The 14,160-nt window shown below is 41.2% G+C and overlaps 1 protein-coding gene across 3 annotated transcripts; it reads left to right on the forward strand.

Annotated features, from left to right (window-relative positions):
• Window positions 1–722: 722 nt before the first annotated feature.
• On the forward strand, window positions 723–13,916 carry IFNAR2 (interferon alpha and beta receptor subunit 2). 3 transcript variants are annotated; one of them, XM_026046696.1, is made up of 9 exons: window positions 723–921; window positions 1,919–2,015; window positions 3,677–3,718; window positions 4,039–4,168; window positions 5,770–5,933; window positions 6,618–6,784; window positions 8,883–9,048; window positions 9,453–9,571; window positions 12,776–13,916. In XM_026046696.1, the coding sequence occupies exons 2-9, from the start codon at window positions 1,973–1,975 to the stop codon at window positions 13,472–13,474; spliced, it is 1,530 nt and encodes a 509-aa protein (XP_025902481.1). In that variant the 5' UTR covers window positions 723–921; window positions 1,919–1,972; the 3' UTR covers window positions 13,475–13,916. The 3 variants fall into 3 exon arrangements, with proteins under 3 accessions (XP_025902481.1, XP_025902483.1, XP_025902482.1); XM_026046698.1 differs by having other exon boundaries at window positions 8,886–9,048; XM_026046697.1 differs by having other exon boundaries at window positions 4,042–4,168.
• Window positions 13,917–14,160: the final 244 nt, after the last annotated feature.

The raw sequence follows: 14,160 nt of genomic DNA on the forward strand, positions 1-14,160 counted from the left end.
CGGAGCGGCGGGTGCCGGCGCGGGCGGCCGCGCGGCCGTTTCCTGGAAGAGAAACCGTTTCCGGCCGCATCCCGCTTGCTCCGCGGGGATCCGGGTGCCTCGCGGCGCTGCGGAGCCGCCCGGGCTCGGGCGCGCCGGGATCGGCAGCCAGGGCAGCCCCGCGCCCCATAGCTCGTGGCCTGGCTGGTTCCCGAAAAATACTCCAATAATCCAATAAAATATAAGTATATATATATATATATTCGATAAATATGCCATCTGCTTGTTCCAGGAACGGGGGTGTGTTTTCTGCTTTACCGACACGGAGCTTTTCTGAAAAGCAAAGCTCTTGAGCTTACAGAGCCGGCTTCCATTCGAAGCGAGTACAGAGCATCCCAGAGCTCTGTGCCTCGAACAGAGGAAGGAGGCAGCACCCCCCAAAACATTTCATATCAAACGCAAATGAGCCTTTACAGGAGTTTCTAGAGGTTTTTCTCCAACCTGCTTCCAGAGCTGCTCTCCCAAATTCACCTGCAGAGCCGGAGAGCCGGGAAGCGTGCAGGCAGCACCCTGTGGCAGCAGGGAATGCAGCTATTCCATAGGCAGGCGCTGGGCAGCACGTGCGCTCCGTGTATGTAAGGAGTATATCCAAGTATCCCAAACAGCTGCATTGAAAGCCTTTGAAAGCCAGACCCRCTGTTTTCCCCCATGGCTTCTCTCCAGGTGCTGCGCCAAGGAGGAGCAACAGAGGAGCTCGTGAGGATTCCGACCATCATGGCTTTCTCCTGGAATTTCGCTGGCGCTTCCTCAGAAGATATGGGTTTAGACGGCTCTCCAGACTTGAGGAGAAACCTGTTTTGTCACGTTTTTCTTGCGTATTCCAAGGACCATGTCCTGGTGTAACTGTGAAAATGGATCATTTCGAAGTACCTGGCGTGTTTGGTATGTGGAGYCGTGCACAAAATGCTTCCGATTCTACAGGATAGAGTTAAGATGAACAAACAAGCTTATTTATAGCACTCTGTGCAGGGTGCTTTGAACATAGCTTGTGATTAATTGCAAGATTTAAGACACAAATTAAATATTTTATAAAGTGGATCGAGGAACCTCAAGCTTTTCCCCATGGAGAGATGGTTTTGAGTAGCCTGGAGGATCAGATCCTACAAGTACAACTGCTTTTGAAAATGACTTTGAAAATAATAGCGTAAGGCTTTAGTTTTCTATGTGACTTCAAAACAAAACTTGCTGCAAGTAGGAAGTATTTTGGTGTTTTTTGCTTGCTTGTTTTTACTGTTTAGTCTGTATGCTTGATCTAAATGAGAAAGTCTTTTTCTTTTTTTTTTTTCTTTTTTTCTTTCTTATTATAAGTACTGGAATTAAATGGGCTTTAAAATTGGTGCCTTAATCAGTTTCCAGCTTGATGGCATTGAAAAACTTCAAGATTTAGTAATTGGTGGATATTATCTCCACATTCATAAGCTGTTAGTTTGGGGTGGGAAGGGGAAAATAAGCATTTTAGTTTATTTTTAAGTGTGAGTAATATTTAGGAAACTTAAACTGAAATTGGGGGAGGGAGACTTTCTTGTCACCTGCAGAGTAGGTTGTTATTATGCAAGGATGTCTAYCAGTTGCACAGATTCAGGTCCTCAACATTACACAGTGACTTTCTGTAGTTATTTTTAAACTCTGAGCAGAGGAAGATTTACATTTAGAATAAAGGCTTTGCTTTAAATGAGCTTATTGTAATGTTTGGTATGAAGTTTGACCATAGTAGCCTTTGTTTGACAGTTGTACCTTCCTCTTCTGCTTATAATTCAAGCCCAGATCCTGCATATATTAGTATTATGAGGATAGTAGGTGAGGTAGAATAACAACATTTGGAGAGGGAATATTTTAATAGACTTTTGCTCAATCTGATTTTTATTTAATGTATTTGCAGGTATAGAAGCAAAATGTGTATTTCATAACCAGTAGGTCGTATTTCTTAACCACAATGGCAACGCTGATGGGTGAACCACTGCATTTTTATCCACTTGGTAAGTCACAAGTAACTTTATGCTGTAAGAGAAGCTGTATTGTTTATTTTTCACTAACAACCCTCTGAGTTACAGACCTAAGATAGCAGCATGCTGTTATGTCACTGTCCCTGGAATGAATCACAGAATCCAGATCCCACTGGGTTATATTCTACAGACTTGGTTCTGTAGTGAAACCATTATTTTCTCCTCGGGATAAATAAATAAATAAATAAGCTTTAAAACAACTTTCTGCCTCCCTAAATTTCTAGTGAACTTTCAGTTGCATATGTCACTCCTCATTTCCTTTTTATTTATTTATGTTTTAACCAAAGCTCTTTAGTGTCTGGATTAGTGAGTGGGCACAACAAACATAGTTTGTTGTTTCAGCTGTAGACTTAGTGGGAAACTGTCTTGATAAAAGTCTTTTAATTCTGTAAAAAGGACAAAAGGTTTCTCTGTTTAGTTTACAGTTATGTAGGGGTTTTTTTTGCTCCATTCCATTGTTTCCCACAGTTATTTGTTCTATGATAATTCTTCTTTCTGTTTATGTTCCTTATGTAAGAGTCTGACTGTATCCATTTTTACAATTCCAGCTTTTTTTTTTGTTTAGCCTTATTTGTTGAAGCAAAGTTACTGCMGTATTTCAAGCTATACATGATCCAAGCTTGATGTTGATAGGGGAGAAGTATTTAAAGCTCACAAAGGAGGAGAGAAAAGCTCTTGTGAACCGAAATTCCTTCAGCATGACAGCTGAGAGCTGGCACGGCGGCTGGTTAAAAGAGAGCAGCAAAAAAATGTTCCTTCTAAACCAAAGAGTTGGCCCAAAAGAGATGTCTCATTAGTAGGTAGATATGGGGAGCTCTAGATGTGGGCATCGGAGAGAAGGTTGAGCTCAAGAGGACAGTCAGACSGTGCCCTGTGACACTAGGGGTGTACGCGTGGTGCAGTGTCCTTGTTGTCCTCGTTTTGTTTCRGTTTTGCTTTTGTTTTCTTTCTTTTACAGAGAGAATAGAATGTGAGAAAGAGTTGGAAGGGCGTACAGACACAGGACATGATCTTTACACTGGAAAGGAGAGGTTAGAGTTAGGAGTTAGCTGACTGAAAAAGAGTGAACTCTGAAATTTTTACGCTACTGCCTTGAAGGCTTCCCACATTTAGTGCAGAAGGACATCTGTGAAGATGACTGTCATGTTCTTCAAACTGTAGTWTCTGTCTTTTCCTAGTCCAGATTCAAAATTCTTGTCCTGACTTAATATGCAGTTTAATAAACAGCATGAGCTACCWGGCTTGCAGGAAGAACTCTTTTTAAGGCAATATTTGATAAGTACTTTCTAAGTAAGTTTGTTCAAACTGAGACCTCAGCCCTTTCTACCAGGGATCAGCGTGAGCCTTTAAAAACAGTGCATTTATTGACAAACTTGCTGCTTGGAGTCTTGATCTAATGGCTGGTTGGAAAGGGACATTAACACTCTGAGAAAGTCGAAGAAAGAGCAGAGGAAAGGAGGAGGAGGAGGAAGATGTTAGAGACAACCTGCCCACAAAGGAAGTTAAGGGACTACAAAATGTTAGAGAGAATGTTGGGTTTTATTTGTTGCAAATTAGTATTGCTAGTAGTAGATTACTCATGAATCAAATATTGTAGGCATACAAATGCACTAATATATGGTTTTATTTTTCAGTGTATGTGAGCATTCTGTCTGCAGCTTGTTACAGCTTGTCTGGTAAGAGCTCTTACKGTGTTTCAAGTTTATTTCCTAGCACTTCACAAAGCACTTGCATGTTCCCACTGAGTATCACTTTGCAACTTTATTTCTTTTGAAGAAAAAACTTCATACAAATAAGGCAAAGCAGGAAGTTCTTTGCATTGATAGCTGTTGTGCAGAACTCAATGCTTTTCCATAGTTAGTTTATTTGGAGTTTGATGTTGAGCTGCTTTAAGGGTATAAAGGTTTATTGATCAGAACTCATGCAATCTTGCATTTGTTTGCCCTTCCTCTTCATATCATATGTTTACTCTTTTTTTCTTTTTTTTTCTTTATAGCAGCATTTGTGAGAGGGCCACCATTCAACCTACAGATGAAATCTCATAATTTTCAACATATTTTGTCCTGGCAGGCAGAAAGTGATCCAACTGTGCCAACACACTATCGTGTGTTGTATACTGACCGCAAGTATGTCTGATTTCATATAGGGTTATGCAGTTTTACTTTTGTCTGCTCCAAATGCTCAGTCTGTGTCTCTTTTGTTGGTCTGTTTCTCTCCACTCATGGGCTCTCCTGTAGTTGGCCATTTATTAGATAAAAAGGATAGAATTGGATTTTACTGTATAATTAGCTGTGTCTTGCTTAAGCTCCCTATGTGTTCATGTTGTGAGCAAATTGTATCATGGAGAAGAAGCAATTTCCTTAAAAAAAAAAATCCAGAAATGCTTGCAGTCAATTTTATTAATAACTTTTTTGCACTCCATTATCACTGGAGGTGTAGAGTGGACTAGGTCTAGTGGAGGAGCCTTAATGCCCCTGAAGACACCTCTGCTCAGCCAAGTTGTCTTTTTGGAAACAGGGTTTTGCCAAGATACACAGCTGTAGATGTGGCTAGTGGGTAGTTTGTAGTTAGAGGTTTGTTCAAAGTAGCTCTCTTGTTTGGAGYGCTGACGCACGGTGACGTGTGGCTTGGCTTTTGGTGCTGGCCTCCTGGAGACCTGCAAGGTAACCAGGACTGCTCCGTGTAGGAGTAAAGGCTGCTGAGGTCAGTCCTGGTGGTTGCCCTCGTCCCATCCTCACGTGGAGAGATGGGAGCTTGGTGAGCCAGTTTATCCCTGCGCAACAGCCGTTTCTGGGGCATGCCCTGGTCTTGTCTTTGAAGGATATGGTGTCCACACACTTGTGGCTTTAGGGCACGTGAAGATTCAGGAATGTAGGCTGACCATTTAATACAGAACCAATTTATCTAATTATTATATTAAATTTTAGTGGTGTTTATCTGAAGTCTTTGCAGGCAGTTTCCTTAATGTTGTAGGTCTTCCTTGTGTGTATAGCTCTTCTCTGTCTTTATGACACAAGCAAAAGTTCCACGAGAAAGGCCTGAAAGAGTCAGATTTGAGGTACCTTCAATTGTACTGCAAGTAGAGGAGGGTTGTTTGTGATGATAACAGAATCTAGGAGATCCAATATGTGAAGTGCACAGTGGGAGATACAAGCCCTGACTAAACAGACATGCCATGGAAATAAAGAAAACGAAGGCTGAGTAAAATGCAAGCAAAGTTAGCTTTGTGTGTGCATGGATGTGTAAATGTGGCCGAGCAGATTGGTCTTTTCACCTGTAGGGAGCTTCCCACATTACTAGCTGTGGTGGAGGGACTGTCCTGAGCAGTGGTAGCATCCTTCAGGTTCAGCAGCACAGAACGTGCACAGTGGGAAGCGATGYCATTCCCGTGTTCAGGTCCTCCAGGGACAATGACACCAGTGACTTAGGCTGCTGTAGGGACAGAACACAGCTTGTGGTATTTACACGTTACCCCTGCCCCTTGATCTCCTGAGTTTGGTTTTGCTACCTTTTTAAGGTCTTAGTTGAAATATGTGTTTCTTGCTTTCCTAGAATGAGAGTGCAATCAAAAATAATTCAGATTTTATTAGTTGTTTTTGGTCATACATTAAGCAGTAGCAGTCATCTTCTGATACAACACATCTGACAATTTTTATGTTCTTCAGAAATGCTTTCTTAAAGCAGATGATAGACTAATTTTCATTTTTCTTTTTATTTCAATTTACAGAAATGRCTGGATGACTGCTAAACAGTGTTCAGATATTACACAGTTCTCGTGTAATCTGACAGAGGATTTTAAAGATGTTTTTCCTTACTCTACATTGGTTCAGAGCTTTGTGGAAAAGGAAGTATTCAATTCTTCTGCACTTTATTTTGTACCGTTTACTGACAGTAAGTTTTCTATCTGCATTTGTCRATTTGGATGTGTTTTATTTCTAGTTACACTTAAACGACTCTCTACTAACATTACMGTAAAGCATGCCAAGCTGATTTAGTGGCTGGCTATACTCCTGTAGGTGAAAGAATGTGAATTGGTGTGTAATCTAGTGCATAACAACAAAAAATATTAAGATAGTTTTCTGACATGTGTGGCTAAAACATCTCTGATAAACAGACACTATTTCTGGTTTTGAAGTATACATGCATACATCTTCTTTGTGTGYGTGTATATGTATGTGTGGAGSAAATAGTATTGTGTTGAGTATTCACGAGCACAAAGTAAAGAACAGTAAGTGCCTAAGATGCTTAAAGCAGTATTAAATGTATATTTTATAGATAGATATATAAGTAGTTGGTGTTAGGAATTTTTAAAAAGCTAGCCCATACTAGATGTTGGGGCAGAGGTTTATCTCCTTGTTCATTTCCTGAACACTGCTATTTTCTTCTTACTTGCTCCTACAAAKAGACACTTACTAGTAGTGCTATTTTCCAATGCCAGAGGTGGCTTCAACCTGGAGTGGAGTTTCTGGAATTCTGTTTTGAAGTAAGACAGAGATTAAGGAATGCCTGTTTGGAGAGTGGCGAGCTCCATAGTAGTGTGTGATTCTTCCTTCCCCTCCTTCTTCTTTTTAATAGCATTCCTGGGACCCCCTGAAGTTAACATAAGTTCCTGTGTAAACTGCTTAAATATCACTGTAAAGCTGCCGAAATCTCACTTGAGAAAAGATGGAAAGCTGCTGTCTTTAATTGATATATATGAAGAGCTTGATTATGAGATAAGACTGAAAACACCTGAGGGAGAGGTAAAGAACTTCTTGTTTTATTTCTGCATTAGAGAAGAAAGGAAAGTAGAACATATAAACTGCCCCCAATGGTTAGCAGCTTGACAAAGGTAAATATTTGAATAGAAAGTACTTAGAAGAAAACCAAGGGTGAGCCAGCATAATCTGGCAGAAACAAATTTGACTTCCTTCTGCACCAGAGAAGCAGCCTAGAAAAAGAACACGATTTGCCTGCTGTCTTTATGGAAGTCGAGCATGGCACTGGCTAAAGGGACTGGTTTTTGGGAAGACAAGGGAAATAGAGGCCTAACTGAAGCTACTGGTAGCTGTATAAATAGGACATAGGGAAATCACCCTTAGAAAGCAGTTAGTCATCCTCTGTGAATCTGTGTATCCAGTTAAGTTCTGCAACAGCAGAAAAGCAGAGATATACTATAAAAAAAAAAAAAAAAACTGTAGGAAAGGGTTTTTTTTTCACCTTCTTAGTGCTTGTAAAGCCCCCCTGCATCCATCCCAAGGCTCAAAAGAGGCACAGGCCAGCTGAGCAGGATCCTGAAAGGAGTAGTGAGGGCTGTGGAGGCGTCCTGAAGCATGGCCCAGGAGGAAACCCTGCAGGAACAGGGAACTGGTTGATGTGTGGGAGGAAGGCACGTGAGAGGCCCGAGTGTCTCGCTGTGTAAATGTCGACTGCAAAGAAGGGAGAAATAAACCATGCACTCAGAGACAAAGGCCAGCAAACTGAACTTGTAGCAGAGAAGATCCTGCGTACCAAGAGACTACTGGCAAAGCACCGGGATAAACTGTCTGTACTGGAAGTTTTGGACAACAGGTCAGACAGATTAAGAATCCAGCCCATTTTGCTGTGATCTGCAGGATCACAGTTTGCCTGGCATAGAGATCCTTGGTTTCTGAACTGGAATATGCCTGGCAGTTTCGTACATGTAGAATCTATGTGAGACTGCCTCAAGGAGGGTCAGCATCTGGAGGCACGAGGAAACTCTTCTTGAATTACTTTTTGATAATGCTTCACAAATAGATGTAAAGTAGGCAACTGGGTAACAACTTAAACTAGAGCCGGAAACCACTGGCTTCCTGTCAGGTCAGACCTGAAACTGTAAGTTGCATGTGTTAGTAACAACTTGATGCTGCAACATTTTAAAATTTCCTTCTCTCCATTAGTTTTACTTTTTTTTTTTCCCTCTCCCTGACAATACTACATTAGAGCAAGCCTGTCTGTCAGCCTGTGCACTAAGTCTTCTTCAGCAGTACCTAACTGCTAAAATAGGATAGATTTAATAATAGCCTTCTGTAGGATATGAATTATTAACCCAGCCACACTTAKTGAAGCTTGTGACCTGTAATGAAATAAACAGTAATAGAAGCAGCTCCCTTCCAAGGTTTTGAGTCAAGTCCTTAACTGTCTGTGAAGATGGATGTATTTGAAGAGTGTAAGAGAACTCATGTTTTCATGGTACTACAAAACTTTACAGTGTTTCAATAACACAGGTACTGCAGGGGCACCTGGACTCTTGTAGAAAGAGCTGAATTTCTGAAAAGAGCCGATTCAAGGGCTAGGCAGARTTAATGAGAGGCTGTTGGGGCTCCCCCAAGGTGACCCCTTAAAGCAGAGCTTTGAATAATGCAAGCACACCCTGCTTGCTTGGCAGAAAAGAATAGCCCGGGAGTTGAATGGGGATCTCGAGGTGTCTGACCAGGCAGCCAGCAGTGAGACCAGAGTCTAAATTGTGAACAACGGACCCTTAAAAATTGGCATCTAGAAGGGCACTAGTGGAGGGTAACAGTATAGATAGAATTTCTGATCTAGTCATTTTTTTTTTTTTTATAGAACTACTCTTTATAGCTATGCTAGATATTATTATTTATAGTTATTGGCTTGCTGAATCCAGGGCAAATCTGCTGGGAAATCATGTAGACTTTGTTTCTTGGAAACAGAACTGTTTCATTTCAAAGAACTGATGCCCTCAAGTGAAATTTAATTTATTCGTAAAAAGCTTCAGTAACTTACTACTGTATTATTTCACTGAAATTTTCATGTTTTATCAGTGATTGGGGAACTCTCTTAAGCAAAGAGCTGACCTTAAAACACTGTCTTTCACAGCAGAGGCGATCTGAAAAAACGACTAGAGAAATTTTTAATRCAGTGCTGGAAGAGTTGTATCCAAATAGAAATTACTGTGTGTYCATTACTATCTCCGCGTCTCTAAATAAGAATTCCATTGCATCACCCTGGAAATGTGCAACTACAGACTCTATAGCTCAACAAGGTAACTGTTCCGTAACCTAGATGGATCATCTGTGTTTTAGCATAGCAAGATTTACAAGTCAGTTAATTATGACAATAGTAAGAGAGAGCATCTTCCATGATTTAAGCAGTTGAGGGATTTATAAATAGAATATTAAAACCCTTCTATTTGGTGGCTACACATCTATTGTTAATTCTGCTAAGTGTATATTATCTATACCGACTGCATAAATAGTTATCAAGAATGATATAATTTATTTATTCTAGTGCTTGAATCTAACCTTGGATTTGATCTTATTCTGGGTTTGGATTAGGAAAACTCTAGATGTCCCTTCTAATCAAAATAGTTCTGCAGTTCTAAGTAGGTGTTCTGAATGTGTACTTTGGAATATGGTCATTAGAAACTTTTTTTTTTCTCTCTTGCAGATTATCGTGTTGATACAATCATAGGTGCTGTATGTTTTTCGTTGTCAATCATGGTCATCCTGCTCTGTTTGTATGCAGGAGGTTTTATACTTCAACRAAACTCACTTCCCCGTACTTTGGTATGTGTTCATTTTGTACTTAGCCTTCCTGTAGTGGAAAAAGAATTTTACTATTTTGGCTGAGCAAAAATAATTTCTAATAATATGCTGTGTGCAGAAACTGCACAAGCAGAATTTATTAAATGTGGAGTTAGCATCTTCCAGACTTTCAAAGATTGTCCATAGGCYATCGAATCTTGTGTATTACACATTGTAAATATTCAGTCTTTTTCAAAAACCTATTTTGCTACTTCTGGGGCAAGTTAGAATGTGCAAGCTGTAATGACAGGAAGACTCCCCAGCCTGACTTTAAAAGAATTATCTACAGTAGGCAGATGTGGGCTAGTCCTCACAGCAGTGCCCAGCATGCCACAACAGCCCCTTTGAACATTGGCTTATATGCAAGTCCTTGTCGCCGCAGTCAGATGCCTCCCACCATCTGAGGCAGAGCAGCAATTCCAGATGGAAACCGCTCCAGTTGTCAGGTGAGATGTGCAGGGAGGAAACCTAATGCTGACAGAGTGGCTAAGGATGCTCTGAGAACCAGTCGTTCCTTAGCAAAGCAGTTTCGAGGGCATTTTGCCCAACATGGCTTTATTTCACCTTGCAGCATTGTGCACCACTGTAGGAACAAATCCTGTCCCCACTGCAACTGAATGAAACTTTTCACTTATTACACCAAGAATCAGATCGTTCCCTGAAGCTCTGAGGGTCATTCAGCCTGATCCCTAGGTGCTGGAGTTACAGAAAGGCATTTGAGGTTGTGCTACTGAAAGCAAGTGTATTAAATTTGCCTTCAAGGTTTTGTTTGTCTCTTCCCACTCTAAGCCTACTGTCCCTGCAGTGAAGCATCAGTACGGCCTAGAAGTGGGACGTTTGATCTCTCACGCTCATGAATCCCCAAAAGATGGGCCAGGTACTTAGGCAGATCTGCTGAAGCAAAGAGCCAGTGTCAGTGGTCTAAGACCTTCTTTCTAGAGCTATGTTTTTCCTTATTGTCCGCAAAAGGAGACAAGGGGAGCACCCAAAAAGTGCCAAAACGAACACTTCGGCAGCCTGGTAAGAAAGCACCATCTAGATGATGGTTGCAAAGAAGTTCTCGGACTTGGTCTTGCGCGCAGCTGTTCCCATGGACAAGGAGACAAAGGACAGATGATCAAAGGGCCGGGCAGCGATGAGACTGCAGCCGTGAGGAAGCAGTCTCCAAACGCTGTTATTCCTCAGGAAGCCTCTCTGCTCTGCAACATCAACAGTGGCTTTTGAGTCAAAGGAAACAGCTTCTCTAGTAAAAACAGACAGACCGAGCAGTTTAGCTTTAAGTAAGAAACCTTAAGTTTCTCATGCTATAAACTGGGTGCAGTTATCTTGCAGATACTTCCCTGACAGAACAGTATCCTGGCTCTTCCTTTCAAATAGTTATGTGGCAGAGCTGAAGATCACTTCTGTGTGGCCTTATGTCCACCTTCCTTCAGCTCAGCTGTGATTTCTTAGTGTATTTTCTGTGAAGAGGAAGTAGTAAAAAGGATGTTACACAGTGAGAAACTTGATAGGGGAAAAAAAAAAAAAAGAAGAAGAAATTTATTTACAAAGTGTCTCTGTGGGAATGTGGAGCTAATGCAGTTTCTCAGAAGTTACATACTGTGACCAGGCTGTCGTAATCTGCTTGAATACTGGAGCAGAGTGGAAACAAAAGAAACAATCCAGCTTTGAAGGAATGGTTACTCATGAAGAGTCACGTACCTTCCAAGTGCCATACTATTTTTAGTCAGGTAGAGTAATTACCAGAAGTCCATGTTTAAGAAAGGWCAGTTACCTTAATGAAGAAAAGAATATTGAGCAAAAGATAATTTTCCTCCCAGTATTTTAATGAAATCTCGTTCTGTGAGATAGCACCAGATAACAACTTAAAGAAATTAATTGCCACTAAATTCCAAGCAAGAATAAGATGACTGGGGACTCATCTCTCTCTGTTTCCTGGCTTTCTTCTTGATCTAGTGTGTGTGATTTCTATCACATTTCATCTTGGAGAGCATTATTTGCTTGTTTGGTTTTTACATAAGCCTTTACCGTTTTCTGAAAACATAGCTAGAACAAATTGATCTCGACTTTTTTTAAGATTTTTTTTTTATCTTATCTATCTATCCTTTGCTATAGGACTTTGCCTTTCTATCCTTAGGATTGTTCAGTGTGACTCTACCAAGTAGCTTCTGAGATTAATCTTTTATTTTCAGCATTTTTTTCCTCCAATGCTTCAACCTTCAGTAATCTTCAGAATGGCAACCGATAAAACAGGCCATGGCTTCAAATGGTAGCTTTCTACCATTTTCATTAGCTTTTTCATTAAGATTGTTACTAAAGTAAGGTTTCTTTTGTTCAGCATGGTAGTTACACAAGCTAGAAGAGAACTGCAAGATTTGCTTCAGCAAGTATTGGCTCAACAAGCCAATTTATATTTATGAAATGAGCTTTTAATATTAAATATTTCAAGAGTGAGAATTAAAAGACTCTCCCTGAGGTGCATGGTACTGACGRTCATTTCTGTGAGAGTACCTTGGTTTGTAGTGCAGGGTTTCATGTTTACAGGAATGGAGAAGAAGGAATAGCTGTCATGCTTTGAGTTCCGCAGAAAAGGCCAGAAAAATGGTGCAGGTGTTATAGATGAGGCGAGCCAATTTTCTCATCTACATTTTATTRAAGTAAGCTGGATACAAAGGGTGACAGCGCTGGGGTGGCCTGGAGGTAATCATTCTCAGGCCCTACTCAAGTCCCCAAAGTCTCGGTATTTATATTGAGTCCGAGTCCCGCCTTTGGTGTTTTTTCCGAAGGTTCCGTTGAGTCTGCGCTGTGTGTTGTGGATGTTGCTCAGTCGGAATGTGCTTGCGCCGGCTGTTGCTAGGTGGTCGTTTTGGAGGAAGGCAGAGAAGTCTTCCTCAGTGCCCTCTGTTTCCCATTGCCCTCAGTGCCCATTGTATGCAAAATAGTTGGCTATCTCTTGGTCTCGCAAACTTGTTCCTATGCAAGCAAAGCCTATTCATGGTTAACATCTTGTGGATCATTAACAGGATGTGGTTACTTTAACAAAATCCTTCGATAGCCTGAGTGAATAAACGTGTTTATTACACAGGGAGAACCCTTTGTTTGATGACCTCATGCTATGGATACTCTTTTTTAGCTTTGTGTTTGTGTAAATTTTTTTTTTTTTAATTCACTTTTTTTTTCTTTTAGGTATCCATCAAAACATCATCTGACTCACCTTTTACATTTGAATCTGAAAAAATAGACTTTGTAGAGGTCATCTCTAAGGATGTTAGAAAAAAGGCAAAGGAATTTATTGGCTATGACAGTGATGAAGATRACGACGACGACAGTGAGAGTGAAACCAGAAGCAATAATGACTACAGAAGGCGTGATATCTTCCGACCGCCTCGACCCTCGGACACGTCCCACGTGTTTGTGCAGTGCTGCGCAGACAGCACGTGCAGAGACGACGGCAGCCAGGCCAGCCAAAACCCAGACTCGGACCTCGAGGTGTTTGAAGAGAACGAAACAGACACCGAAGAAGAGAAAGGTGCAAGCGGAGAGTTAATTAATTCTTTCTCTGAGGTCAATTGTCCTTCTGATGGGTCAAGGAGCAGTGCTTGCTTTACCATAAACTTAAAAACTGTGCTCCTGGGGCTGTCTGAAGGGAATGCAGACGGCTCTGCCGCTCTCCTCTCTTCCCAAGAAGATAAGGACGACTGGCCAGATGCTGGTGGTTTTGACTCAGAACTTCTTGATGATGCAGAAAGCRTGCAGAAACCACTCTGTCCTGATGTCTCTTGTGAGTGGCCAAGCTCTTCTAGTTCTGATGAAGGTGATTCATCAGACTCGGCTATGGACCCAAAAACTGAATACATAAGAAGACGAGAATACATGAGAAGATGAGAACCATTGTTTTATAACATACAAATGTATATTGTCTGCTCTAGCTGCTTCTGGACAGAACACAGATTTGGTCTTTCTCTCTTTTAACATTCTTGATAGCTGTACACTGAAAACAGGTGAGACTCCCTTGTAACAAGTACTGCGGTGGCAGGTGTACATCTACAGGTGTAGTCGGGCTTGTATTATTATCTACAGTGAAACACCCGTGACTGTTAAGGGACTAAGATGGGGCAGGGATAGAGATCAGCTATTTCATTTTGCAGTTTGATGGTGCCTGGGGGGAGTTCATCGTGTAGGAAGAGGTGAGTGGCTGGTCTCCTAGTCAGAAGCATTTATCAGCATTGGAAAGAACGATAGGGAGCATGGAAGTGGTGGGTTCWTGGAACTATTTCATCGCTCTGTTAGTGCATTGTTTTACCAAGGGGATTGCAGACATCGAGGTAGTCCCCTACTCAGGCTGGCACAGTGACTTCTGCATGAAGGTGTCCGTGCAGGGAAAGCTGAGCAGGGACACTGAAGAGGCTAAAGTAAAACAAAATACTCAGCGGTGTTGTCCTAAATGGGAATCAAGGCCTTATATATACATATCAACTTTATTTTTTAACGTTTTTTATATTCTGTGCAGTTTATTAAGTATGCTACATTTTAATGACATAAAGGCTTTTTTAACAACGGTTTCCTGCAGT

Source organism: Nothoprocta perdicaria, unplaced genomic scaffold (assembly GCF_003342845.1).
Source record: "Nothoprocta perdicaria isolate Ctin4 unplaced genomic scaffold, notPer1 scaffold_456, whole genome shotgun sequence".
In the NCBI taxonomy this organism is placed as follows: domain Eukaryota; kingdom Metazoa; phylum Chordata; class Aves; order Tinamiformes; family Tinamidae; genus Nothoprocta; species Nothoprocta perdicaria.